This window comes from Carlito syrichta, unplaced genomic scaffold, assembly GCF_000164805.1.
Source record: "Carlito syrichta isolate Samal-C Ts95f unplaced genomic scaffold, Tarsius_syrichta-2.0.1 Scaffold315942, whole genome shotgun sequence".
Classification (NCBI taxonomy): Eukaryota; Metazoa; Chordata; class Mammalia; order Primates; family Tarsiidae; genus Carlito; species Carlito syrichta.
Genome location: NW_007260038.1, coordinates 128007 through 151074, shown reverse-complemented (window position 1 = coordinate 151074; position 23068 = coordinate 128007). Strand labels below are relative to the sequence as shown.

Here is a 23068-nt window from a genome sequence, read left to right as displayed (position 1 = left end):
TAACATTTAAATCACTTGCATTTGAAATATGAACATATTTAATATACAAGAGGATGAAAACTATATATTATCAAACAGATAAAAATTACTTTTTAATATGGAAGTAGAAAAGGACAGGAAAGATAAAAATTTTAATTGCAAAATATTTCCTTTCAAAATATAAAAGTTAATAAACACTTAAGGTTAATCACTAATAAATTCTGGATAATTTAACATACATGTGATTCATTCCTGCTTCACTTATATTGAAGGATTTCCAGGACTCAGTAGCAATTTCTGATCTTTAGTGTAATTATTTGAATACTTGGATAATATTTTATATCATAAAACCCAAAGAATTTCATATTACTGATAATATTGACATTCTTTCCTCTTTTTTTTTTTTTTTTTTGAGTTGGAGTCTCACTCTGTCACCCAGGCTGGAGTGCAGTGGCACACTCATGGTCACCCCAGTGTCGACCTGCTGGGCTTAAGCAATCCTTCTGCCTCAGCCTTCCAACTACAGGAGCATGCCACCATGCTGGCTAATTTTTTTAATTTATTGTAGAGACGGGGTCTTGCCATGTTGCCCAGGCTGGCCTTGAACCCATGAGCCTATCAGGCTATCTTCTCGCCTCTACCTCCCAAAGTGCTAGGATTACAAACATGAGCCACTGCACCTGGTTCATTTACTCTTATTTTTATTTATTTATTTTTAGTTGCAGTCCCATTCCCTCGCCCAGGCTGGAGTGCAGTGGCATGCATGCTCACAGTCACCCCAGTGTCGACCCACTGGGCTCTGGCGATCCTTCCGCCTCAGCCTTCCAAGTAGCTGGAAATATAGGCGTGCGCTACCACTCCCGGCTAATTTTTGATTTATTGTAGAGATGAGGTCTCACCAAGCTGCCCGGACAGGTCACGAACCCTCAGGCTCAGGCAATCCACTCGCCTCGGTCTCCCAAAGTGCTGGGATTACAGGCTGAGCCACCGAGCCCGGCCTATTCTTATTTTTAAATGGTTATGAAGAGGAGCTGATCAGCATCCCTACTCCCTACCAATATATCTGATTATGAATGAACAAATTAATTTAAGATTCATTTAAAGTGCTCATATTTCTTACGTTACATTCATTCTATTTTTGTCATTTCTCTAATTACTGAGAGAACGGATCAATGGATAATCTCTTCCCACCACCATAATTTTATAATTAAAAAAAAAAAACGGGAAAAAAAGCCCAGATATGGTGGCATTACCCGTCTTGGGACAGTCTTAAAGATCAGTTTTGCCTGGATAAATTGTTAGGTACTTAGGGGTCCTGTCCTGATGACTTTCTATTTCCCAAAAAACTGTATCATCACAATATAGCACTCAATAAAGGAACACGGTCATGATGTAATATTAAATTTAAATAGAGTTAAAAATTTGCATAGCTTCCCCCAGCCTAAATTGGCTTCTCCTGGATGTCCACTCAGAATGCAAATCAGAAGCATTCCTCCTTTATTGCAAAGTACCAGGTAAAACCAAAAAAAACAAAAAACAAAAAACCTTACTTTCTTAAAAGTTTGCTGTCTTTCTGGCTCACACTTTTGGAAATAATCAGAAAAACTAAATACTTGAACCTAAAAGTTTTCCCTCCACCCCTGAATTCTCCTAAACTGCAAGTAAAAAGCATGAACAGATATTAAAAATACTATATATTTATGTGGCAATAAGAGTATCAACAGAAACTTAAAAAGAACACATGGCTAAATGACAACCCATGTGAAGTTGGCTACATAGTTACCCATTACTATTAAGTGTATTTTACTAGTGGTAAAATGTTGTCAAGGCTTAAAGGTACATCACAAAAATTCAATGCTTGGCTAGGCACAGTGGCTCAGCCTGTAATCCCAGCACTTTGGGAGGCCGAGGCTAGAGGATTGCCTGAGCCCAGGTGTTCGAAACCAGCCTGGACAACTTGGTGAGGCTTCGTCTCTACAATAAATCATAAAAACTAGCCAGGTGGTGGTGTGCATCTGTAGTTCAAGCTACTTGGAAGGCTGAGGTTGAAGGATCACTTAAACCCAGCAGGTCGAGGCTGAGGTGGTTGTGAGCGTGCCACTGCAGTGCAGCCTGAGCAACAAAAGTGAGACTCCAACTCAAAAAAAAAACTTTTAAAGTAGTAATGGGCCCACAATATCAAGCACCCAACAATAATAATTTTGCTTTTGATAAACCTCATTAACTATGACATATTGTTCCTATAAGGAAACTGTCTGGTGTGCAGCAGGCATTCAGTCAGTCCTGGTGACCAGGACCTAATTTGGTTTTGTGCCTGGTTTGGGCTATGTTTTAAACCTTATGATCTAGCATTGCTTGAAAGAGACTGCCTGGGTTTGAATCCTGACTTTGTTACCTACTGTGTATCTTTGGGCAAATTACTTAGTTTCTCTGTACATTAGTCTCTTCATATGTAAACACAAAATCAAACCAAACCAAAAATGGTTAATAATAGTAGGCACCTAAACCACAGAAGAAAAAATTGATAAGGTGGACTTCAAAAGTAAAACTTTTGTTCCTTGACAGACCAATTAAGAAAATGAAGAGGTGGGGCTCAGTGGCTCAGCCTGCAATCCCAGCACTTTCGGAGGCTGAAGTGAGTGGATTGCCTGAGCCCATGGTTTTGAAACCAGCCAGGGCAACTTGGCAAGACCTCATCTCTACAATAAATCAAAACATTAGCTGGTCGTCGTCGCATACACCTGTAGTTCCGGCTACTTGGAAGGCTGAGGTGGAAGATCACCTGATCCCAGCAGGTTGAGGCTGGGTAGTGGCTGTGAGCGTGCCACTGCACTCCAGCCTGGGTGATGAAGTGAGACTCCAAATCAAGAAAAAAAAAAAAAAGAATGACATACTGAGTGTTGGTGAAAATATGAAAAACTTAAACTCTCATGCATTGCTGGTAAAAATGCAAAACTGAGCCGAGCTCCATGGCTCAGCCTGTAATCCCGCGCCTTTGGGAGGCTGAGGTGAGTGGATCGCCTGAGCCCGCGGGTTCGAGACCCACCTGGGCAGCGAGACCTCATCTCTACAATAAATAAAAAAATCAGCTGGGCGTGGTAGCACATGCCTGTAATTCCGGCTACTCAGAAGGCTGAGGCGGAAGGATTGCCGGAGCCCAGCAGGTCGAGGTTGCGGTGGCCGGGAGCGGCCACTGCACTCCAGTCTGGGCAGCAGAGTGAGACTCCAACTCAAAACAAAACAAAACAAAACAAAACTGTACAACCACTTTGAAAATCAGGCCGGGTGTGGTGGCTCACACCTGTAATTCCAACACTTTGGAAAGCAGAGGCAAGAGCATTGCCTACGTCCTAGGGTGAGACCAGTTTGGGCAACTTGGTGAGACCTCATCTCTACAATTAAAAAAAAAAAAATTAGCCAGGTGTGGTGGCTTGTGCCTGTAGTTCCAGTTACTTGGAAGGATGAGGTGGACGGATCATCTGAGCCCAGCAGGTTGAGGTTGTGGTGGCTCTGAGCGTGTAACTGCACTCCAGTCTGGGTGACAGAGTGAGAATCTTACTCAAAAGAAAAGAAAAGAAAAGAAAAGAAAAGGTATTGCAACATCTTATAAAGGTAAACACACACTATATGACCAGCAAGTCTACTCTGAGGTGTTTATTTGCCCAAAATAAATGAAAACATAAATTCACACAAAGACAGAAATGTGCATGTTCAAAACATTATTCATAATAGCCCCAAATTGGAAACCCAAATGTCCTTTTTGTTAAGTCAGAGTCTCTCTGTCACCCAGGTTGGAGTGCAGTGGCATGCTCATAGCCACAGTAGCCTCAACCTACTGGGATCAGGTGTTCCTTCTGCCTTAGCCTTCCAAGTAGCTGGGACTATAGGAGCACATCACTACACCCAGCTAATTTTTTTATTTATTGTGGAGAAGAGTTCTCACTATGTTGCCCAGGCTGGTCTCAAACTCCTGAGCTCAGGCAATCCTTTCTCCTTGGTCTCCCAAAGTGTTGGGATTACAGGTGTGAACCACAACACCTGACCAATCTTTTTGAATAAATGAATAGTGGCATTTTTGTATCATGGAACACTACCCAGCATTTCAACATGCATAAATCTAAAACACATTATGCTAAGTGAAAGACTTCAAACACCAAAAGACAACATAAGATTCCATTTATATGAAATTCTAGAAAAGTCAAAACTATAATAACAGAAACCAGATAAGTGACTGCCTGGAGCCCAGGGTCCAGTAAGGAAAGTGGCTGCAAAAGGACATAAGAAAATTTTTTATGGGCAGGGTGTGGTAGCCACACCTGTAATCCCAGCACTTTGGGAGGTTGAGGTGGGAAGAGTGCTTGAGCCCAGGAGTTCAAAATCAGCCTGGGTAATATAGCAAAATCTCGTCTCTACAAAAAAAAAGGAAGAAAGAAAGAAAACTTTTTGGTGAAGAAACTGCTTTATATTTTGACTGTGGTGGTAGTTACAGAAGTATTACAAAACTATATTAACTATTAACTATACACTTAAAAGGATGAATATTATTATGCACAAATAATACCTCAATAAAAAAACATTCAAAGAGGCTTGGACACAAATGTAAATATGATGAACTGTCAACTAAACTAAGTAAAAAAGAATCTTAAAAATAATAAGATTGGTGTGAGGATTAAATAAGATGATACACATAAGGCCCTGGCCTGGTACTGCAAGTACTTAAAAAGCATTAATTATTAATCTTTCAACATATATTTTCTCCCTGTTACCTCAATATGCTAATGGCTGACTAAATTAACAGGTATAACTTGGCGAGACCTCATCTCTACAATAAATCAAAAATTAGCCGGGCGTGATAGCGCATGCCTGTAGTTCCAGCTACTTGGAAGGCTGAGGCGGAAGGATCGCCAGAGCCCCAGCAAGTGGAGGCTGCAGTGGCTGGGAGCGGCCACTGTACTCCAGTCTGGGTGACAGAGTGAGACTCCAACACAAAAAAAAAAAAAAAAAAAAAAATTAACAGGTATTTTTACTAGTGATCACAGATCATAATATAAAAAAAGATTATATTAATGTTACAGGCAGATCACTGACATTTCCTCCATTATGGTTTAATCTCAATAATAAGGGAAGTATAGATATGTGAAGAATCCAAAACTACTGGTTTATTTGGTTCTCTTATTTTTCACATCTAGGGGAGGAATAGATATGATTTTTATATTCATGATTCTCAGGCATGTTAGTGACATACCAAGAGCATCAGAAACAACTGCCACAGACTTCTACTGGATATCACCAGACCTTTACAGACAGAGTGGGGGGTGAGGCTTTAGTGCTTTTGGATTTACTCATACAAAGAGCAGTAGAGCTGGGTGCAGAGGCTCACACCTACAGCCCCAGCACTAGGCAGAGGCGAGAGGATTGCCTGAGCCCAGGAGTTCGGGACCAACCTGGGCAACATGGCGAGACCTAGTCTATACAATAAATCAAAAAATTAGCCAGGCATGGTGGTGCACACCTGTAGTTCCAGCTATTTGGAAGGCTGAGGCAGAAGGATCACCTGAGTCCAGCAGGTCGAAGCTGTGGTGGCCATGAACATGCCACTGTACTCCAGCCTGGGCGACAACAAAACAACAAATGGCAGTAGTAACAATCCTTTCATCCTTAAAATCTATCTCCCTCCTCCATTTTAGAGAAAATACATTTGCTGGTGGGAGAGAGAGGAAAAAAAGCAGAACTCCTATCATAGATGCATATATGAAAATTCTCATTCTTATTTCAACTTCTTTTTAAATGGTTTATAAACAGTTCCAGGGCCAGGTGTGGTGGCTCACACTTGTAATCCCAGCACTTTGGGGAGGCTGAGACGGGAGGATTGCTTGAGTCCAGGAGTTCAAGACTAACCTGGGCAACATAGCCAGGCACAGTGGCACATGTTTGTAGTCCCAGTTACTCAGGAAGCTGACATGGGAGGATTGCTTTGAATTTGTGGCTGTGGTGAGTTGTGATTGTGCTACTGCACTTCCCAGCATGGGCAACAGTGAGACTTCAACTCAAAGATTAAAACAAATAAAAAAAAAAAAACCCAAAAGACAGTTCTAGGAATTCAGAACATGTAATATTTAGCTAAGAAAACCTAATAAGGGCTGGGTGCAGTGGCTCGAGCCTAATAATCCCAGCACTTTGGGAGGCCGAGGTGAGAAGACTGCCTGAGCGCAGGGGTTTGAGACCAGCCTGGGAAACTTGGTGAGACTCTGTCTCTACAATAAATTAAAAAAAAATTAGCTGGGCATGGTAGCGCATGCTTATGGTTCTGGCTACTTGGAAGGCTGAGGCGGAAGGACTGCCTGAGCCCAGCAGGTCAACGCTGGGGTGGCTGTGAGCATGCTACTGCACTCCAGCCTGGATGATGGAGTAAGACTCCAACTCAAAAAAAAAAAAAAAGAAAGAAAACCTAGTAAAGAAAGTCGCCACTACTTCATTCTAATGTCTGAAACATATTCAATGGTGGGAATTTTCAGTTCTCTTAGATTGATTCCATTTTTGTCTTTTCTACCTTTCTGGGGCTAAAAAAGATGGTTAAGCATTGTTGCAAAAGGTTTGCATGCATGCGGAGTAAACCGATGGAGTTAGTACTCAAACTGTTATAACATAGTTCTTACCATTCCATTATAAAGCCAGTTAATAATCCTAATACTGTAGCAACAGTAATGAACGTCTAAGTGCTTGCTATGTATTGTGCTGAGTGCTAAGCAATGGTGTACATTATATACCTTATGATATGTGTATTTTTTCAATGTGGTTTTTATAGACAGATGCTTGTAATTCTATTTTAAATACTGAAGTCATAACTAGAATCTCAAAATTAGTATGAATTTCCATTGAAATAAATATTTCTATCTATTCCCTTGGGAGAGGTACAATATAAGGTATCAAGAGGGTTCAATGGATAATATTTATGCTAGTGTCCATTTATATTATTTTTCTTCTTTTTGATAAAGTAGCTACTGCTATAAAATTTAAGACAAGTCAGGCGTGGTGACCCATACCTGTAATCCCACTTTGGGAGGTGGAGGCAAGAGGATTGCCTGAGCCCAGGAGTTTGAGACCAGCCTGGGCAACTTGGCAAGACCTCATCTCCAGAATAAAAATCAAAACATTAACCAGGCATGGTGGTGCACACCTGTAGTTCCAGCTACTTGAAAGGCTGAGTTGAAAAGACCACCTAAGCCCAGCAAGCTGAGGCTGTGGTGGCCATGATCGTGCCACTGCACTCCAGCCTGGGCGACAGAGTGAGACTCCGACTCAAACAAAACAAAAAAGATAAAACTATAAACTGCCTAACCAATATTCCTGTTTTATAGACAGGTGAACACATTATGTTATAGAAGTTTTGCTAGAAGTATATCACTCCATTCTGATATTTCTAATTACCACCTGAAGGTGGCCTCTAAAGGTCTCTTGTTCGGTGTTAGTCTTTCATGGTTTTTGTTCCTGCGTTATTTACAGAAGGTACAGAATGAAATCATAGACTCAGGACTAAGCTTAAAGCTCCTACAGACTCCTACTTTTTACAGAAACAGAGAAGATTAAGTGGCTTGCTCATGTTAACATGCCACAGAAAACAGTAAAGACTGGAACCCTGCCTTCCTAACACCCAGCTAGATGCTTCTCCCATGAGGCTATACTGGCTCTAGACAGGTGTGTCATAGGTATGAAGTCAACAGAAAGTTGCCTCTTTTCTCTCCCAACTTGGATTTTTAGAAAAGAACTCAGAGTCTTTTTATCCTGCTCAAAACTCTAGGAAACAAAAGACTCATTCACTAAAGTATTTTACTGAGAAAATCTGGGTAGAGAAGGTGGCAATATCAGTTCTCAACAATTCTTAATTCTCCTTGCCAAGATAACTGCTAAGAGATGATCTGTTATCTTAAATCTATCAATGTTTTAAAGACAGAAATTCTATGGTTAGAGTAAGGATTTAGGAAGCCGTAGGAACAAGAAGGTCAGACAAGGTCAGTGACTCTGAGGTCATCCAGATTAAGTAAAGATGCCATAGCTGTTCTGGTAGTCTGAAGGTTTACATCACTGCATCAACAAAAACGAACAAGAATTCTCAAACAACTGGTATAATTATCAGCTAGGAAACTCTGTATTTGTTTTTGATTGCTATCTTATTTAAACATAAGATTAATGTCACATGAGCCATTAACTCACTAAGGACCTGAAGGAGAAAGGAGCAGTGGCACCGCACTTAGCCAGCACTGGAGCTTGGCAAGAAGAAAATTCCTAGGAACACACACATGGTATGGGTGGCAGGGAAGGCAGGAGGACAGAGGCATAAGAGTTTCACTACTTAGTTCCTCTCTTGCTGTTTCCTTTCTCAGATCCATGCTTAGTTAGCAATTCAACTAGATACAGGTCAGAAGGAGAAAGGAATTTCATCAACACTGAGTCATGGTGGAGGACAGGGAGAATAGAGTGCCTTTTACACTTAATCTAGGAATGAACTAGAACTGCTTGTTATGTCTGTGGCAGACAAGAATAAAAGACATTATAATTTGCCACATGGTCTACAAAGTTCAATTTGATGTACAGTCCATCATTCTTTTTTTATCTTTTAATTTTTTTTAATTTTCAAGATGTGGGGTTTAATTCAGGTATACAAATGTTCGTTATACAGGTACCCTCAGTCCATCATTCTTACAAGATTAAGATATAAGAACACTAAATTAACTAAAGACATTTAAAAGTATTTGAGGGCTGGGTGTGGCTCACATTTGTAATCCCAGCATTTTGGAAAGCTGAGGTGGAAAGATTGTTTGAGCCCAGGATTTTGAGACAAGCCTAGGCAACACAGCGAGACTTCCTCTTTACAAAAACTCAAAAAAAGTAGCCAGATGTATGCATGTAGTCCCACCTACTCAGGAGGCTGAGGCAAGAGTATCACTTGAGCCCAAGGGGTTGAGGCTGCAGTGAGCCATGATTGTGCCACTGCACTCCAGCCTGGGCAACAGAGTGAGAATATGACTCAAAAACTAAACTAAACTAAAATAAGCATTTGAAATTACTAAAAATCACATTTAATACTTGAAAACAGTAGTTCTCAACTTTTTTCCTCAGGTGTTTTCTACATCTAAAAAGCACTTTGGTCTATAAGACATTTATTTCATACTTTTACAAATATGTCTGACTTATAATACAAGACAATCAGATTCTTATATTGCCTTCTACACTCATTGTTGCAATTTTGGTTGAAATATGAAAACAATCCAAACCCATAATGACAGCTGAAAAAGGTAGAGGCACTTGAATAGTAAATTCAGATAATTTTGATATGATTCCCTGCTCTATCAAAACTGGATAAGTCATAAGTTTTAAAAGTCAGTTGTAATGTGGACTATGAAAGTGCATCAATTAACTTTTCATATTGTGTTCCATAAAAAACCACCAGTCTTACTGGAACTTTAAATGGATTATTTATTCACAGGTAATCTTGTAACATCTCCAGTTGGTTGTTGGGAAATACTGGTTCCAAATGTTGAAACATCTCATTATATAAAATTTAAAAATCAGCCGGGTTCGGTGGCTCAGCCTGTAATCCCACGCCTTTGGGAGGCTGAGGTGAGTGGATTGCGTGAGCCCGTGGGTTCGAGACCCGCCTGGGCAGTGAGACCTCATCTCTACAATAAATCAAAAACTCAGCCGGGCGTGGTAGCGCATGCCTGTAATTCCGGCTACTCGGAAGGCTGAGGTGGAAGGATCGCCGGAGCCCAGCAGGTCGAGGCTGCGGTGGCCGGGAGCGGCCACTGCACTCCAGTCTGGGCGACAGAGTGAGACTTCAACTCAAAAAAAAAAAAAAAAATTTAAAAATCACATTCATTGATAGCCACTGATCTCAGCAGAAAAGTCTTTTTTTTTTTTTTTTTTTTTGAGACAGGGTTTCACTCTGTTGCTCAGGTTGTTACCTATTAATTTTTGTTAGTAGATAACAGGGGACGGTGGCACGATCCTGACTCACTGCAGCTTCAACCTCCTGGGCTCAAGCAATCCTCCCATTTTAGCTCCCCCACCCTCACCCCAAAGTGCTGGGATTACATGTGAGCTACTGCTCCTGATCAAGCCTTTTAAATTTTGGAAAGTTGTAAAGCTCACAGTGGCAGATACAAATTCTCCAAAACTACAATTTTCACTTGAAAATTCAATGGCAGCTGGGCTCAGTGGTTCGGCCTGTATTCCCAGCACTTTGGGAGGCTGAGATAAGGGGATTGTCTGGGCCCACAGCTTCGAAACCAGCCCAGGCAACTTGGTGAGACCTTATCTCTACAATAAATCAAAAATTAGTGGGGTATGGTAGCGTGAGCCTATAGTTCCAGCTACTTGGAAGGCTGAGATGGAAGGACTGCCTGACCTACCAGTAGGTCAACGCTGCAGGAGCTGTAAGCGTGCCACTGCGCTCCTGCCTGGGTGACAGAGTGAGACTCCAATTCAAAAAAAAAAAAAAAAAGAAAAGAAAAATCATTGGCAAAAAAATTGTCAGTTGTTTTTCCTTGAAGTGACAGGCTCATTCTATTTATTTTCAGGAAAAATAACCTGCCAAATTTTGAATAATAAAGTCTGAGTAATCATAATTTGCCCTTTCAAGTAAAACAGTGTTTCGTGAAATAAATGCAGCTGGCTCTCATCTAAAAGCAAATGCACAAGTGCTTTTCCTTGAGACACCCACCATGCTTTGGTATACAGAAGGGCTGTATGTATGCTTCCCTTCTGTAACAGAATATCAAAATGATGGAAAACTCAAGAAGTGGGTTTTAATAAAATTAATAACTTTTACTGCTTTATTGAGGACATTCTTAAGTGAAACTAGCTTTTTCCCCTTATGTAAACAGTGAACAAGTGGGCTTGGAAAATACCATGATTACTGGTGCTGTCTTGATTTGTATTGTCATTGTCTTGATTTATACTAAGGAGTCAGCAGTTTTTACCATCGCAACTTTTGTGCCATCAGTGCATGTGTCAGCACAACAAAAAGGGCAAATAACATCTTAGAATTGTTGTGGAAATAATCGACATTATAAACCCCCTAAAAAGATCTCAGGGAACCCTAGAGATCCTCAGACCATACCTTAGGTATTACTGCTCTAAAATATCCTTACTTTTAGTAGCAATAGGATCTACTGTTCCTACATAATACAAACAGTAATAAATACAAGGAAAACACAACTCAAAAAGTATCCTCTTACCTTTGCCAAGACTAAAGACAAATGGTTCATTTCTGTCACGACTGGAATCAAACTTCTTTCCATTGAACAATTTTCCTTTGTAATGAACATAAACTTTGTCTCCAATCATTGGCATTTCCTCACTATTTCCCACTCTTTTGACAATCTAGAAAAGACAAACATTGAGAAAAAGGCAGTGAAACATTTTACTTATAATCAGAGAACTAAAAGTTCACAAAATCCATCCCAAGACACTCAAGACACCCAATACAAAGACACTATTATCTGTCCCTTTTAAAGCCTTCCTTCATAGTTGTCGCAATAACTCATCATTAGAAAATTGTACTTCAGCCGGGCTCAGTGGCTCAGCCGGTAATCCCGCGCCTTTGGGAGGCTGAGGTGAGTGGATTGCTTGAGCCCACGGGTTCAAGACCCGCCTGGGCAACTTGGCGAGACCTCATCTCTACAATAAATCAAAATGAGCCGGGCGTGGTAGCGCGCGCCTGTAGTTCCAGCTACTTGGAAGGCTGAGGCGGAAGGATCGCTGGAGCCCGGAAGGTGGAAGCTGCAGTGGCCGGGAGCGGCCACTGCACTCCAGTCTGGGTGACGAGAGTGAGACTCCAACTCAAAAAAAAGGAAAATTGTACTTCACTAATCTGACATTAAAGTATATTACATCTATTTGATTTTATCACCCTATTCTCTCAAAAGAATTAACTAATAAATTCGGCTTCACTGGTTTAATGCCCTATACGTTGACACTAAAGTCTCTCAAACATAGTTCATATGCAAAAACAAAAAGCACATTTACAAAAACATAGTCATACATAAAAACAAAAAGTACATATAAAAACCAGTCTATATACAAATTTCTGTTTAGACCAGAAAGATTGGGGGGGGGGAGATTCAAAACACCAAGAAAGAAATCTAAAGCAAAATTTCAAAGGTGTAATTTTATTTATTTTCTTCCTTTGCTAAAAACATTAGCTTCTGACTAGATTCTGCTAGTTTGGTTCCATTTCAGAAAGCCAAATTTCCTGGTATAATGGATTGTACTTCCTATTATTTGAAAAATATTCAGTCTGTAAAAAACATTAGTATCACTGCACAGTTTGACACAATACTGAATAACGTTCTTCTAGTAAAAGAAATACCAAAAAAAAGCTCCAAACTGACAAGTATTTAGTTATCATAAAATCCAGTATATTTATTTTGTTCTTGGCAGAGCAAGTTGCTAATACAGTTGGTCAGTTCTGGGAAAAAGAAAATCAAATCCAGGCATGTGGTGTGTAATTCAGCTTGTCAATCATCTATGCCAACTCAATCGTTTTTAGTAGATAACATAGGATGGTAGCTAACATCTAAGGAACATCTTTTTAGGGGGAAGGGCTTGCTTTGAGTTTTTATTTAAATAACTCAGTTATTTGTGTCTAAATTCTTCTTTGAGAGGTATCCACCACTGCCCAACATAAACACCACATAAACACTGTGAACACTTGCTTAGCTCAAAAACCTAATATTCTTTAAGGGAAAAGAAACATTTCTGTCCTTCTGGGACTTTAAAAGAAAACAAAGTTTCAAAACATTAATCTAAAAGAAATCACATGATACTCTACAAATGCCCATGCTCATGAACCACGTGTGGTATTTGAGAGCCTATGCTTAATGGTCAGCTTTACATGGAGGAATCTGCATTTCTAGAGCTATAAACAAATAGCTGGGCATGTGGGATCAATGGCCACCAGGCAGCCATTCACACCAGCAACTGATAGTGTGGTGCCCAGATTTTCCCATCAAGGTGAACTTGTATCTAAATCTAAGTCTCAACTTATGTTTTAAAAAAGTAACCCCAAATTTCAACTTCATCTTCCTGGGATAGTTATGGACTTTTCAGACCGCTTTGATTCTTTTGAAAATATATTAAATAGTTATATAATATATTATATAAATATTAAATTTATATATTAATATTACATATATTAATACTATAAGACAGGCACTGTGTTACGTGCTTCACCTACTCCTGATAACTAGGAGATTGGTGATATTGCTATTCTAATTTTACAAACAGGAAATTTAGCCACAGAGACATGAACTAAATTGGCCTGGCTCACACAGTTATTAGACCTATTTAATCTTAACCTAAAACCCCATGGCGAAATCTGAGACTCTAGACAGTGATAAATGATAGGATTTAAAGGGTTTCCATCTTACACATTTTTTATTCTAAACATCTTGTTATTAGATTTACTCCCTAGAACAAAGTAAGGTCTGAGGCAAGTTGAGACCCATGATCTCTAGGCATGGGCACTCTGCAAAGATAAACGGGAGCATCTTAAATAGCGGTAGGGAGATGTTGAGGCAGAATCTCCACTGTCTCTAGAAGTTTCCTAGAATTTGGAATGAGTAAGTATAGCTACAAGGTTGGGTGGCCCTCTGAAAGAAGACATCATCATGTAAATCTACAGCATAAAGCCCTTATTCTATAGCTGCAAGTCTCCAAAATTTGGCCTCACACATAGCAAGCTAATAGCAACACACTTATATTCAGAAGAGATTCAGGTACAGGAGAAAGGCTTTCATATAAGCAAGATTAGACAAAGCAAGCTTGAAGATTCTTATTTGCTGTTGCTGGCACAGGAAATCTCAAACTCTGCATGGGTAATCCTGACAATGTGTCTGATAATCTTTTCAAGATAAACAAAACAAAATTTATCTATACAAAACTTATATGCGTAACAATGATGTTGGAGAGATAACTACTTCATGGGACTAAAGTCACTTAATCTCTCAGTTTCAGTTTTATTCACATATAAAATGGAAGAATCAAGAGATGCTCTGATGGCCTCACAACACTGTTGTGTGGTACAAATTTTTAAAAGCATGCAAATGGCCAGGCGCAGTGGCTCAAGCTTATAATCCCAGCACTCTGGGAGGTCGAGGTGAGAGGATTGCCTGAGCCCGTGGGTTTGAGCCTGGGCAATATGGTGAGACCTTGTCTCTACAATAAGTCAAAAAAATTAGCTGTGCTTGGTAGCACATGCCTGTAGTTCCAGCTACGTGGAAGGTTGAGGCGGAAGGATAGCTGGAACCCAGCAGGTCGATGCTTGGGTGGCCGTGAGTGTGCCCCTGCACTCCAGCCTGGGTGACCGAGTGAGACTTCTACTCAAAAAAAAAAAAAATTTACTATTCAATGAAAAATCTATGCAGTCATGTGTCACTTAAGGACAAGGCTGCATTCTGAGAAGTGCATCATTAAGCAATTTCATTGTGTGAACATCATAGAGTGTACTCACACAAACCGAAATAGCATAGCCTACTACATACCTAGGTTATTGCTCCTAGGCTACAAACCTATTGCTCCTAGGCTACAAACCTATACAGTATGTTCCTGTAATGAACACTGTAGATAACTGTAACAGTAAGTATTTATATATCTAAACATAGAAAAGGTCCAGTAAAAATAAATGTATAAAAGATTAAAAATGGGGCTGGGTGCTCATGCCTATAAACCCTGCACTTTGGGAGGCAGAGGTAAGAGATTGTTTGAGGCCAGTTTAATACCAGCCTGGACAATACAGCAAGACCTCATCTCTACAAAAAAAATTCAAAAATTAGCCAAGTATTATGGCACATGCCTATAATCCCAGCTACTTGGGAGGCAGAGGTAGGAGGATGGCTTGAGCCCAGGATTTCAAGGCTGCAGTAAGTTATAATTGTGTAACTACACTTTGCTCTGAGTGACAGAGCAAGACTCTGTTTCAAAAAAAAAAAAAAGATTAAAAAACAGTACACTTTTATAGGGCACTTATCATAAAATGCAGGACTGGAAGTTGCTCTGGGTGAGTCAGTGAGTGAGTGGGGAGTGAATGTGCAGGCCTAGGACATTACCGTACACTACTGTAGACTTTATAACCACTGTGCACTTAGGCTACACTAAATTTATTTTAAAACTTTTTCTTTAATAATGAATCGGCTTAGCTTACTGTAACCTTCACTTTATAAACTTTAAAATTTTTAACTTTTTGACTCTCTTAAGAACACAGCTTAAAACACAAACATACTGTACAGCTGTATAAAAATATTTTCTTGCTTTATATCCTTATTCTAGAAGCTTTTTTCTGAACACTTTTTGCTTTTACTTTCTAAACTTATTTTGTTAAAAATGAAGACACAAATACACGCATTAGCCTAGGCCTACACAGTCAGGATCATCAGTATTACTGGCTTCCACCTCCACATTTTGTCCCACTTGAATCTTCAGGCACAATAACAAGCATGGAACATCTCCTGTGGTAGCAATGCTTTCTTCTAGAATACTTCCTGAAGGACCTGCCTGAGGTTATTTTATAACTTTATTTTATAAGTTTTTTTATATGTATAAGAAGTATGCTCTAAAATAATGATTAAAAGCATAGTTTAGTAAACATATAAGCCAATAACATGGTTGTCTATTATCATTTCCAGTATCATGTATGGTACGTAATTGGATGTGACTGGCAATGCAGTAGCATCACACAAACATGTGAGTAATGCACTTCACTATCATGTTACAACAGCTATGACATCACTAGGTGCTAAGAATTTTCAGTTCCATTATAGTCTTAAGGAACTATTGTATGATTGATTGTACAGTGTTCTAATAAGTAGGAAAGCTAATTCAAAAATAAGATATATTTTCTGATGAAACCTCAAAAAATATCTTCACTACACACAGGAACACTACTTGCATATAAAAATAAATTCTTTTGAACTTTGCAAGTTAGCTTTTTTTCCTTTAAAAAAGTCTTTGAAGTTGTCATTAGCCAACTTTAGTATACTAAAATAACACATTAAAATAGTAACCCATCTGTACACAAATACTTTGAAAATAGGGAGACCTAGACTGGTAGAGTGGGCATTTTGGGATCTGAGGCAGAAGGATTGCTTGAGCCCAAGAGTTCCAACACAGAGAAAGCTCGTCTTTATAAAAATTAGCTACTCAGGATGCTGAGATGGAAGAATCGCATGGAAGGTTGAGGCTGCTGTGAGCCATGATTGCCATGGTCATGCCACTACATTCCAGCCTGGATGACAGAATGAGACCCCAACTCAAAAAAACAAAAAAAAAACAAAGAGAGACATAACCCTTTGGAGTCAGACATAACTTGGACCTGAATCCCACGTAAATCTGCATCGACTAAGATATATGATACTGGGCAAGTTAATTTCCCTAGCCCCAACTCAATTTCAACATCTATAATGTGAGATTACAAATAAAACCCCAGCTACTCAGGAAGCTGAAGTGGGGGGATTGCTTGAGCCCAGGAGTTTGAAGCCACCCTAGGCATCACCACAAGATCCCGTCCCTAATTAAATAATATTAAAATCTCAGAGTTAGGAAGATGAAATGAGAATCTAACTATAGTGTTCAGCAATTAGTAAGGCTCAGAAACATTATCTACCCCAGTCCCCTAAAAAAAAAAAAAAGAAAGAAAGATTTTATAAACAATCTTTCTGAACAGCAGATCTCCCTGTGTGTCACACAACCTTGTGGCCTCACCTTTAATACTCCTCTGTCTTTTTTGGAGGTAACATCTTCTCCCCTTTCAGCAACGGCAGCTGCTGGGTTTTCTCCATTGTTCTTGGCACCTTCATCAGTAGTCATTGTCTTTTATAAGAAGAAAACCTGTCAAAAAGAAACATTTTATCAAGGAAAAATACCATATCTTTGTGCATCTTAAATGCCCCTACAAACTGATCTTTACCCAAACTAAGATTTACTTAGGGCCAATAAGGTTAGACTCTGAAAATGAAAAAAAATTTGCTATGAGTATGTATTGATGTCATTAGGCACGTAAATAAAACATCATTCAATTCTTCAATTTCCCATCTAGTTCTGGTCCCAAATTAGAGAATGGTACAAGTCAGGTTGGTAGTGATCATATTCCTTAGTACGATTACACAGTCCTCTCAGAACTCTGAAACACCTTTTTCCAAATAGTTAAATTCCTGACAGAGAATGAAGAACTTATTGATACTCTGGTTTCTCTTCAGATCATAGAAATCTTTCGCCTTTTTCTAAATATTTCTGTGGAGAGAAACAAATCTGAATCTTGACCTAAATTTTTGAGGCCTTTCATCTGTAGGGCTAATAAAACTGCTAAAAAACAAACAAACAAAACTTATCGGAGCCGGGCTCGGTGGCTCAGCCTGTAATCCCATGCCTTTGGGAGGCTGAGGTGAGTGGATTGCCTGAGCCCGCGGGTTCGAGACCCGCCTGGGCAGCGAGACCTCATCTCTACAATAAATCAAAAAATCAGCCGGGCGTGGTAGCGTGCGCCTGTAATTCCGGCTACTCGGAAGGCTGAGGCAGAAGTAATGCCGGAGCCCAGCAGGTCGAGGCTGCGGTGGCCGGGAGCGGCCACTGCACTCCAGTCTGGGTGACAGAGTGAGACTCCAACTCAAAAAAAAAAAAAAAAACTTATCGGGTAAGCTGATAAAAGAAGTAACGATATATCATAGTGGTAGACAGACTCAAGTCTGGGTCTTAGCTCCAGCTCTTGATGTTTGCAATTTACTTATTCTTACCAAGACTTAGTTTCTTATCTGTAAAATGGACATAGTACACTGTCCATAGGGTTACAATGAAGCATTAGCAAGATAATATATGTTAAAAGATTAGCATAGGCTCATAACTTTAAAATGTAAGCACCTATCAATATCATCGGTTCATCTTTCATTTCCTGCTCAAAATACCTAACCAAATGAGGTTCCTCCCTATGGCAATCAAGGTCTTCACAATCTGGCCCTAAACCTCTTTTAGCTCTAGCTTCCACTACTTTATTTTCCTTGCTTTCACGCAGATCATGCTCTAGACCAATTCTACTCCTATAACAAGTCCAGTGCTTTCCCATACCCATGCACCTCTCACTTTCTTTCTTCTTCCCCTAACATTCTCTCCCACCAAATGCTGCTTCCACCATACCAGCTCTGATTGTATCTGGAGGTCATTTTGCCTTTTATATACATCCTTAGTTCTTCCCTCAATCTGTCGTCTATATTTATAAGAAGATCTGACTGTTAGATTTAAAAGATCTTTCAGAGTAAGAGCTATGCTTTGTTCATGTTTAGATTTCCTAGAATTGCCTCTACTTTTTAGAATGATAAGACAGAAAGTACAGGGAATTTGTAATAGAACTTGGGGGTTCTTCCTCTGCTCTTTGCAAATTGTTCGATGTTGGCTACTTTAACTTCTCTAAGACTTTTTTCTTACCTGTGTAATTAGAATAAAAATATATACTTTCACAGGTGATCCTCTGGATTAAGAAGCATATTGTATATTTTTAAAGTATACTATTCAAGTGTTATACTTTATTGTCAAACACCTGACAGACACTTTTTCAAGCAAAAAGTAACCAATAGGCTAAACAAAACATACCTAGCCACTGGCCATGATTAATTCCAAACTGCTCCCAGATTGAGCAGAGAAAAATCAAGAATTAACCACTTCTACAGCTATTCCACATTAGGATAATGACAAACTTAAGGCTCCCTAAAGTCACCTCCTGGACTCTCTTGTCTACACAGTCAAAAAAGTTTTTCAGTGAAAAATTTCTTACTGATACAACTAATGATTAGACAACTAAAACATATACTGTAGTGTTTTAACTCATTTCCAAATGACCACTGTTGACTTCACTGTCAACAAAGACACAAACCAAACTTCTGTGCCCAAAAATCTTCAAAAAGAACACCAAAATCAGGGGCTAAGCCCCTTTGCTTTAGTTTCTAGTACAGTTTATACCAAACACAAAAGATCCAAATGTTTGGCTCGGGATAAGCAAAAGACCAGAACAGATCGTTCTCAAACAAACAACAGAAAGTAAGTACCTAGCTATACATGATACTGGGCTAGATAATCAGAAAAATTAGATGAACAGAATTGATTCCCAGCTTTTAGAAACCTATTGCTCACAACACACTTCTCTGATGCAAAGAAACTTTTAGAACACATCACAACAAAAAAGGGAAGAGACTTTTTTTTTTTTGAGTTGGAGATTCACTCTGTCGCCCAGGCTGAAGTGCAGTGGTACTTCACGGCCACCCCAATGTCAACCTGCTGGGCTCAGGCAATCCTTCTGCCTCAGCCTTCCAAGTAGCCGAAACTACAGGCATGTGCCACCACGCCCGACTAATTTTGTGATTTACTGTAGAGACGTGGTCTCGCCAAGTTGCCCGGGCTGGTCTCGAACCCACAGGCTCAGGCAATCCACTCATCTCGGCCTCCCAAAGTGCTGGGATTACAGGCTGAGCCACCAAGCCTGGCCAGGAAGAGACCTTTTAAATATTTTGAGGGTCATGAACTATATCTCTGGGAAAATAATACACACAAAAAATTTCCTGGGACTTCACAGATATGCTGACATCCATTAACAGATCCCTGGGTAAGCCCCGGTTTAAAGCATTGAACAAATTAAAACTACCAGGTGAAAGGCTATTGGAAAAGGACAACCACACAGTCTCAAAGTACTACCCTACAGACACGGACAAGTCCAATGAAATGATCTGACCAATATCATCTTAACAAGTGATCTGCATCATAGCCAAACTCAGCATCATAAAAAATGAGACAAACTGATATTACTGTGCCTCCTGAGGTGATGTAGATGTCATATTACCTATGTAGTATTCCTACAAAAAATGTTTAGCTAGAGCTGAGCACGTGGCTAATGCCTATAATCTCAGCACTTTGGGAGGTGGAGCTGAGAGGATCCCCTGAGTCCAGGAGTTCGAGACTAGCCAGGGCAACTTGGCAAGAATTCGTTTCTACAATAAATAAAAAAATTAGCCAGTTATGGTGGTGCACACCTGTAGTTCCAGCTACTTGGAAGGCTAAGGTAGAAGGATCACCTGAACCCAGCAGGTCAAGGCTGTGATGGCCATGAGCACTCTACTGCACTCCAGCCAGGGTAACAGAGTGAGACTTCGACTCAAAAAAAAGTTTAACTGGAAACTAAGGAAAAAAAGACACAATCAGATTGTGGAACATTCTACAAGGCCTAGACTTCCGAAAAATCTTAATGATACAGCAGTGGTCCCCAATGTTTTTGGCATCAGAGACTGGTTTTGTGGAAGACAATTTCTCCTCAGACTGGGGGTGTGGGGAGATGGAAATCATCAGGCACTAGATTTTCATAAGAAGCTCGCAACCTAGATCCCTCACATGTGCAGTTCCCAACAGGGTTCACACTTTTATGAGAATCTACTTTTATGAGAATCTAAGGCAGCGGCTGATCTGACAGCAGGCAGAGCTCTGATCACAGGCTGTTCACCTCCTGCTGTGTGGTCTGGTTCCCAACAGGCCATGGACTGGTACTGGTCCACAGCCCAGGAGTTGGTGATCCTGGATATAAAGGATGGAGGGGAGAGGGGGTGGGGGAGACAGAGAAAGAGAGAGACAGAGAGAGAGAAAAGAGAGAGAGAAGAGGGAGATAGGAGGCCTATTCTAGATTTAAAGTGAATACAGAGATATGACAATGAAGTATAATCAGTGATCCTTGGCTAGATCCTGGATTGGGAAACAAAAAGTTATGAAAGGACATTTTGAGGAGAACTATAAAAATTTAGAAAACCAAACTGCGCATTAGCTCATTATTACTATATACTGTTAGCTTTCTGGAATATGATACAGTATTGTGGTTTTATGTAGGTAATATCCTTATTCTTAGAAGACACATTCTGAAGGATTTAGGAGTGAGGTGTCATGATGTCCTGCCACTTGCTTTCAAATCAGAGAGAGCACACATGTACAAATGTCACAACAGATTAAAAACAAAGCATTGAGCAAACAGGACTGAAACACATCCAAAGACAACACTTTCCTCTGAATGCTCATCATGTGGAGTTCAACTAAATTTTTAAATGAAAATACTGTCAACTAAAAAACATTTTCTTCTGATTCTAACCTTGCCGCTTTGTAAACAATGGCTTATTTAAATTCAAGTAAACAGGGAACTTGTATAAATTGATCTGCCAGATTTATAAGTCCCATTTGATAAAGGAATTTGCTCTTCATTTTGGTTCCAATTCTTCAAGGGATGCAAGTAATCTTAGTAACATCAGAGGATGGCTGTCAGCACTATTGAGTGTATATGAAGAGAAGTACCATGAATAACTAAAACACAAAGATTAAAAACAACAAGAAAACAAACTTTTTTGAACTTTCAAAAGCAGATAAATCTGGAAGAATTAAGAAATAAATGGAATTTTCCAGGTATTTCTCCTTAATTCCAGTTAAGGCATTAGGAGTATAGGTTTCTATCAGCAAACAAAACAAATAAAGTTTTTTCCTTGATAGAATGTTATATGAAAAACAGGCAATTTCCAAAAACCCTTAAGACTGAGAAATTTTCACTGTTTTTATAAGACAGACTTTTTTCTTTCCCCCATCCTAGCTTTATTCTGGATTTAAAATCACTATGTAGCTATGGATATTAATCTGTGATAAAGCTGATAGTGCTGACTTGTCTAAAGGCAGGAGATTGCTACCTAGTACATCAGAGAGGGAACACACAGTTCATTCTATTATGGACATCCCAGATAAGCATGCACTCTCCAAAGTGCTTGTCAGCAAACACCTGAGACATAACAGAAAAATGAGAGTATGTTTAGCAATTCTTCAACAGCATACTCAGAACTTCAGTTAACGTAACCAAACGATCAGATCTCCTGAAAAGAGAAGTCATTTAAAACCTTATCCACTAACTCTTCATGTATATTCAGTAAATTACTGTGTTGCTCTCTTCGTTAGAACATAGATATCTTGCTTCAGATTATGCTAGTGTCTAACAGGAGAGTTTTCAGAACATTCTTTGGTAAACCCACTTTTCTCAGTACAAATAATTACTAAAGAAAGCAAAGCTAACAGACCAAATTAGCTTTAACTCTGGCTGCTCAGTTGGATGAATTACTGTTTTCAAATAAGCAGGAGGCAGTGTTATATTAATATTAAACAAAAAATCTAGAAAAATTAGACTATCCAAATGTTAATATTATAAAATAAAGAACGAACCCCTTAGGATGACTTTCCTCTATTTGTTGAGGGAGCTGAGGAACTAAGTCATCAGCTCTCTCTCTCTAGAATGACACTGGGCTGACAATAAAAAGTTTTTAAAATTTCTAAAATTCTAACTGAGCTAGAAAACAAGAAAACGTATATATAATTGAACTAGAACTTTGGAGGAATTCCTGGAAACTAGAAAGCAGATGAGGTCAGTCTCAAGGAGAGAACAAAGAGCAAACTGCCTTCTAAACACCAACTGTAGGAACAGCTCTTCCCTCGGGAGCCTGGAGAAGATAGGCCTGGGTCAACATCAGAAAGAGCAGGAGGGGGCCAGGGTAATTAACTAGAGAGCTTTATCTGGGGGGAAAGCAGACACTGGGATTGGATCAGTTCTGCCAGAAGGTTTCTTTCCCCCTACCCCCAGAGTACACACTGTGGCTCCCATCTTTTCTTCTCTGGAAGACCTAAGAATCTTCTTTACCCTTGGAGTTCAAACACATCACAAGGATATTTGTCTTCTTTCCTTAATTCCTACAGGGGTCTTGCTATCCTGGCCCTTAATTGACAAATCTTTGGGGATCTCCAGAGATTTTTCTATTATTTCTTTTCCTTCAATGTCTCTGAGCTCTGCTTCTAGAAGTCTTATTAGACAGATTTTGGGTATTTTGGTTTTTATCCTTCATGTTTCTTATTTTCTAAACCTGGGCTAAACAACAGAATCAACTGATGCCTAGACCTCACACCCAGAGTCTGGACTTAAGTGGTCTGTGGTGAGGCCAGGGCCTCAATGTTTTTAGAAGCATGTGAGATGATTCTAGAGTGCAGCCAG

General features: G+C 39.6%; 1 protein-coding gene across 1 annotated transcript in view; it reads right to left on the bottom strand.

Annotated features, from left to right (window-relative positions):
- Positions 1-21817, bottom strand: part of FKBP5 (FK506 binding protein 5) — a 59298-nt gene extending 37481 nt beyond the window's left edge. Inside the window, exons 1-3 of the mRNA XM_008073551.2 lie at positions 21688-21817; positions 16738-16863; positions 11217-11361 (exon numbers count right to left, since the gene is read on the bottom strand). Of these exons, the coding sequence (XP_008071742.2) occupies positions 11217-11361; positions 16738-16842 (250 nt within the window). The 5' untranslated portion in view covers positions 16843-16863; positions 21688-21817. The remainder of the gene's footprint in view (positions 1-11216; positions 11362-16737; positions 16864-21687) is intronic.
- Positions 21818-23068: the final 1251 nt, after the last annotated feature.